This window comes from Procambarus clarkii, chromosome 30 (genome assembly GCF_040958095.1).
Source record: "Procambarus clarkii isolate CNS0578487 chromosome 30, FALCON_Pclarkii_2.0, whole genome shotgun sequence".
Lineage (NCBI taxonomy): Eukaryota > Metazoa > Arthropoda > Malacostraca > Decapoda > Cambaridae > Procambarus > Procambarus clarkii.
Window position 1 is genome coordinate 28,003,095 of NC_091179.1, and position 6,547 is coordinate 28,009,641.

The 6,547-nt window shown below is 50.1% G+C and overlaps 2 protein-coding genes across 2 annotated transcripts; both read left to right on the plus strand.

Moving 5' to 3' along the window:
• The first annotated feature begins 215 nt into the window (after nt 1–215).
• Nucleotides 216–3,149, plus strand: LOC138369983 (uncharacterized). Its single transcript, XM_069333745.1, has 2 exons — nt 216–984; nt 2,200–3,149. The coding sequence occupies exons 1-2, from the start codon at nt 216–218 to the stop codon at nt 3,147–3,149; spliced, it is 1,719 nt and encodes a 572-aa protein (XP_069189846.1).
• Nucleotides 3,150–3,161: 12 nt separating this feature from the next.
• LOC123752545 (proline-rich protein 36-like) lies at nt 3,162–5,240 on the plus strand. Its single transcript, XM_069333746.1, has one exon. The coding sequence runs from the start codon at nt 3,162–3,164 to the stop codon at nt 5,238–5,240; it is 2,079 nt and encodes a 692-aa protein (XP_069189847.1).
• Nucleotides 5,241–6,547: the final 1,307 nt, after the last annotated feature.

Genomic DNA, 6,547 nt, shown 5'->3' on the forward strand with positions numbered 1-6,547 from the left:
GTTGAGTGTTCAATAAACCCTTGAACTCTATGTTTAACACTTCTCTAACCCTGTCCATGGAGGACAGAAGAAAATGTATATATGCTGGTTAGCATTGTAAATGTGTGGCCACGTCTGTGGTAGAAAAAAAAAAAAAAAAAAAAAATCACCAATTATCACCACCAGCCTGCGAATTATCACTATTAACCGGCACCATCCCCAGTTATCACCATAAGATGGCACCATCACCAGTTATCACCATCACCCTGCACAATCCCCAGTTATCACCATCAGACAGCACCATCCATTGTTATCACCATCAGCCTGCACAATTCCAATTATCATTATCAGTTGGCATAATCCCAAGTTATTACCATCAGACGGCACCATCCCCAGTTATCACCATCAGCCGGCACCATCCCCAGTTATCACCATCAGCCGCCTCCATCCCCAGTTATAATCATCAGCCTGCACCATCTCTAGTTATCACCATCAACTGGCACAGTCCCCAGTTATCACCATCAGCCGGCACCATATCCAGTTATCACCATCAGCTTGCACCATCACCAGGTATCACCATCAGCCTGCACCATATCCAGTTATCGCCATCAGCCTGCACCATCCCCAGTTATCACCATCAGCTTGCACCATCATCAGGTATCACCATCAGCGTGTACCATCACCAGTTATCACCGTTATCCTGTACCATCCCTAGTTATCACCATCAGCTGGCTCCATCCACAGTTATCACCATCAGCCTGCACCATTACCAGTTATCACCATCAGTTGGTACCATCCCCAGTTATCACCCTCAACTGGCATCATTCCCAGATATCACAATACGCCCTCACCATCCCAAGTTATCAAAATCAGCCTGCACCATCACCAATACTCACAATCAGCCTGCACCATGCCCAAGTTCTCACCATCAGCCTGCACCATCCCCAAGTTCTCACCATCAGCCTGCACCATCCCCAAGTTCTCACCATCAGCCTGCAAAAAACAGTTATCACCATCAACTAGCACTTACCCCAGTTATCACCATCAGCCTGCACCATCCCCAAGTTCTCACCATCAGCCTGCAAAAAACAGTTATCACCATCAACTAGCACTTACCCCAGTTATCACCATCAGCCTGCACCATCTCCAGTTATAACCATCAGCAGCATTATCCCCCAGGTATCACCATCAGCTGGCACCATCCCCAGTTATCACTATCAGGTTAATTGCACCATCCCCTGTTATTGCTATCAACTGGCACCATCCACATTCATCATCAGTCTGCACTATTCCCAGTTATTACCTTCAACCTGCACCATCCACAGTTATCACCATCAGACTGCACCATCCCCAGATATCACCATCAGCTGGCAACATCACCAGTTATCAATATCAGCCTGCACCATACCCAGTTATCACCATCAGCTGGCACCATATCCCAGTCATCACCATCAGTCCGCAACATTTCCAGTTATCACCATCAGCCTACACAATCCGTAATAATCACCATCAGCTGGCCCCATTCCCAGTCATCACTATCAGCCTGCATCATCCCCAGTTATCACCAGCCTGCACCATCCCTAGTTATCACCATCATCTGACAGCATTCCCATTTATCACCATCAGCTTGCACTAACCACAGCTATCACTATCAGCTGGCACCATCCCCAGTAATCGCCATCAGCCGGCACCAACCCCAGTTATCACAATCTACCGGCGCATTCCTCAGTTATCACCATCAGCCTGCACTATCACCAGTTATCACCATCAGCTGGCACAATCCCCAATTATCACCATCAGTTGGCACCATCCACAGTTATCACGATCGGCTGGAACCATCCCCAGTTATCACCACCAGCCTGTCACCATCTGCCGCCACTATTCCAAGTTATCCCTATCAGACTGCACCATCCCCAGTTGTCACCATCAGCCTGCACTATCCCAAGTTATCACCATCAGGCTGCACCATCATCAGTAATCACCATCAGCCTGGAACTTCACCAGTTATCGCCATCAGCCTGCACCATCCCCAGTTATCAGCATCAGCCTGCAGCATCCCTAGTTATCACTATCAGTTTGCACCATCCCCAATTATGACTATCAGCCGGCTCCATCTACAGTTATCATCATCAGCCGGCACCATCCCCAGTTATCACCATCAGCCTGCACCCTCACCAGTTATCATTATCAACTGGCACAATCTTAAGTTATAACCATTAGCTGGCACCATCCCCAGTTATCACCATCAGCCTGCACCATCACCAGTTATCATTATCAACTGGCACAATCTTAAGTTATCACCATCAGCTGGATCCATCACCAGTTATTACCATCGTCAGGCACCATCCCCAGTTCTCACCATCATCCGGCACCATCCCCAGTTATCATTATCAACTGGCACCATCCTCAGTTATCACCATCAGCAGGTACCATTTCCAGTTTTCACCATCGTCAGGCACCATTCCCAGTTATCACCATCTGCTGGCACGATCCCCAGTTATCACCATCAGCCTGTCCCCATCTGCCGCAACTATCCAAAGTTATCCCTATCAGGCTGCACCATCCCCAGTTGTCACCTTCAGCCTGCACCATCCCCAGTTATCACAATCAGCTGGCACCATCTTCAGTTATCACCATCAGCTGGCACCATTCCCAGTTATCACCATCATCTTGCCCCATCCCCAGTTATCACTATCACGCGGCACCATCACCAGTTATCGCCATCAGCTGGCTCCATCCCCAGTTATCACCATCTGCTGGCACCATCCACAGTTTTCACCATCAGCCTCTCACCATCTGCCGCAACTATCCAAAGTTATCCCTATCAGGCTGCACCATCCCCAGTTGTCACCTTCAGTCTGCACCATCCCCAGTTATCACAATCAGCTGACACCATCTTCAATCATCATCATCAGTCAGCACCATCCCCAGTTATCAACAACAACTGGCACCATCCCCAGTTATTACCATCAGCCCGCACTATCCCCAGTTATCACCATCAGCCTGCACCATCCCTTGTTGTCACAATCAGCCGCAACCATCCCCAGTTAACACCATCAGTCTGCACCATCGCCAGTTATCACCATCAGCCTGCACTATCCCCAGTTATCACCATCATCTGGCATTTTCCCCGGTTATCACCATCAGCCGTCACCATCCCGTTATCATAATCAACTGGCACTATGCCCAGTATCACCATCGGCCTGCACCATCCCCAGTTCACACCATCAGCCAGCAACATTCCCAGTTATCACCGTCAGCCTGTACCATTCCCAGTTATCACCATCAGCCCGCACCATCCTCAGTTATCACTATTAGCTTGCACCATCCCCAGTTATCACCATCAGCTGGCACCATCCCCAGTAATCTCCATCAGCCTGCACCATCCCCAGTTATCACCATCAGCCTGCACCATCCCCAGTTATCACCATCAGCCTGCTCCATCCCCAGTTATCACCATCAGCCTGCACCATCCTCAATTATCACCATTGGCCTGCACCGTCCCCAGTTATCACCATCAGCCGGTCCCATCACCAGTTATCACCATCAGCCTGCGCCGTCCCCAGTTATCACCCTCAGGCTGCACCATCAACAGTTATCACCATCAGTTGGCAGCATCCCCGATTATCACCATCAACCGGCACCATCCTCAGTTATTGCCATCAGCCTGCTTCATCCCCAGTTATCCCCATCAGCCTGCTTCATCCCCAGTTATCACCATCAGCCTGCTTCATCCCCAGTTATCACCATCAGCCTGCACCATCCTCAGTTATTGCCATCAGCCTGCTTCATCCCCAGTTATCACCATCAGCCTGCTTCATCCCCAGTTATCACCATCAGCCTGCTTCATCCCTTGTTATCACCATCAGCCTGCACCATCCCCAGTTAACACCATCAGTCTGCACCATCGCCAGTTATCACCTTCAGCCGGCACCATTACCAGTTATCACCATAAGTCTGTACCATCCACAGTTATCACCAACAGTTGGCAGCATCCCCGATTATCACCTTCTTCTGACACTATCACGAGTTATTACTATCAGCCTTCACCATCCCCAGTTATCATCATCAGCCGGTTCCATCATCAGTTATCACCATCAGCCTGCAGTATCCCCAGCTATCACCATCAAGCTGCATTATCCCCAGTTATCACCATCAACCTGCACCATCCCCAGTTATCACCATCAACCTGCACCATCCCCAGTTATCGCCATCAGCCCGCACTATCCCCAGTTATCACCAATAGCCATCACAATCCACAGTTATCTCTGTCATACTGCACAATTCCTAGTTATCACCATCATGCTACACCATCCCCATTCATCACCATCAGCTGGCACCAGTACCAGTTATCACCATCAACCGGCAACATCCCCAGTTATCACCATCAGGCTGCACTATCCCCAGTTATCCCCATCAGCCTTCACCATCCCCAGTTATCACCATCAGCCAGCATCATCCTCAGTTATCACCATCAGCCTGAACCATGTCTAGTCATCACCATCAGCCGCCGCCATCCCCAGTTATCATTATCAGCCTGCACCATGTCCAGTTATCACCATCAGCCTGCACCATCCCCAGTTATCACCATCAGCCAGCACCATCCCCAGTCATTACCATCAGCCTGCACCATCCCCAGTTATCACCATCTCCAGACACCACCATCAGCCTGCACCATCTCCAGACACCACCATCAGCCTGCACCATCCCCAGTTATCACCATCAGCCAGCACCATCTCCAGACACCACCATCAGCCTGCACCATCCCCAGTTATCACCATCAGCCAGCACCATCTCCAGACACCACCATCAGCCTGCACCATTCTCAGTTATCACCATCAGCCAGCACCATCTCCAGACACCACCATCAGCCTGCACCATCCCCAGTTATCACCATCAGCCAGCACCATCTCCAGACACCACCATCAGCCTGCACCATCCCCAGTTACCACCATCAGCCTATTCCATGTCCAGTTATCACCATCAGCCAGCACCATCCCCAGTCATTACCATCAGCCAGCACCATCACCAGTTATCACTATCAGCCAGCACCATCACCACCACAGCCCTCCAGCATCAACACATGCACCATCATCACTATTGGTTCCATCACCAGACTCTGCCCTGAAGCTAATTATGGTAATGGTGTTGGTCCAAACTGTGAGGGACTGCCAATACCTCTGACTCCACACCGGTGGCTCATTATGCCTCAGGATGTGAGAGAACATTATCCTGGACTCTCAGTGCATAAGTCTCAGTAATCACTCCCAAAGGGGGAAGAAAAACGCCTGCATTGCAGGGAAGAACTTCCGCAACGGCGCGAGATTTTGATGCGTTTGTTGTGGTTTAGTCAGCGATGATGCGCGCGTGTTGATCAGCGAGGAGGAGAGGCAGGAGAGAGGAGGAGAGGCAGGAGAGAGGAGGAGATGCAGGAGAGAGGAGGCGAGGTAGGAGAGAGGAGGAGAGAGGAGGAGAGGCTGGAGAGAGGAGGAGAGGCAGGAGAGAGGAGGAGAGGCAGGAGAGAGGAGGAGAGGCAGGAGAGAGGAGGAGAGGCAGGAGAGAGGAGGAGAGGCAGGAGAGAGGAGGAGAGGCAGGAGAGGCAGGAGAGAGGTGGAGAGGCAGGAGAGAGGAGGAGAGGCAGGAGAGAGGAGGAGAGGCAGGAGAGAGGAGGAGAGGCAGGAGAGGCAGGAGAGAGGAGGAGAGGCAGGTTAGAGGAGATGCAGGAGAGAGGAGGAGAGGCAGGAGAGGGGAGGTGATGGCGAGAGGGAGGACTGGAGAGGAAGACAGGTATAGGTATCATTGTGAGCAATAAGGAGGAGAGAGGGTAATATGATGGTGGCATGGGAATAAGGAGGAAGACAATTAGTAGTAGGGGGGAAGAATAGGGAGGGAGGACAATTGTGAGGAGGGACAGTCAGGAGTGGAGACGGGCAGGCAATCTTCGTGGATATAACACCATTTGCACAGTTGTGTTGCTGGGCTTCGTTTTCTGTATTAGCAATATAGCAACTACTTGGGGTGTTATGTGTGGGTGTATGCGGTGTTATGTGTGTGTTATATGTGGGGTGTGTGTGTTATGTGTTGGTGTGTGGGTGTTATGTGTGGGTGTGTTATGTGTGAGTGTGTGTTATGTGTGGGAGTTTATGTTATGTGTTGGAGTGTGTGTTATATGTGGGAGTTGATGTTGTGTTGGAGTGTGTGTTATGAGTTTGAGTGTATGTGTGTGTTATGTGTGGGAGTTTATGTTATGTGTTGGAGTGTGTGTTATGTGTGGGAGTTTATGTTGTGTTGGAGTGTGTGCTATGTGTGGGTGTATGTGTGTGTGTTATGTGTGTGTGTGTGTGTTATGTGTGGGAATTTATGTTATGTGTGGGAATTTATGTTACGTGTAGGAGTGTGTGTTATGTGTAGGTGTCTGTGTGTGATTGTGGGCTATTTGTGGGTGTTATGTATGTGTTTATGTGTTATGTGTGGGGTGTGTAGGTGTTATATATGTGAGTGAGTTTGTGTGTTATGCGTGGGTAACTGGGTGTTATGTCTGGGTGTGTGTGTGAGTTATGACTGTGTG

Excerpts from the sequence above, each read along its gene's own strand:
- LOC138369983 (XM_069333745.1), top strand. The coding sequence starts at position 216 with ATGGCACCATCACCAGTTATCACCATCACCCTGCACAATCCCCAGTTA. Across the intron at positions 985-2,199 it reads CCATCAGCCTGCAAAAAACA|CTGGCACCATCCCCAGTTAT; the intron begins GTTATCACCATC and ends TATAACCATTAG.
- LOC123752545 (XM_069333746.1), top strand. The coding sequence starts at position 3,162 with ATGCCCAGTATCACCATCGGCCTGCACCATCCCCAGTTCACACCATCA.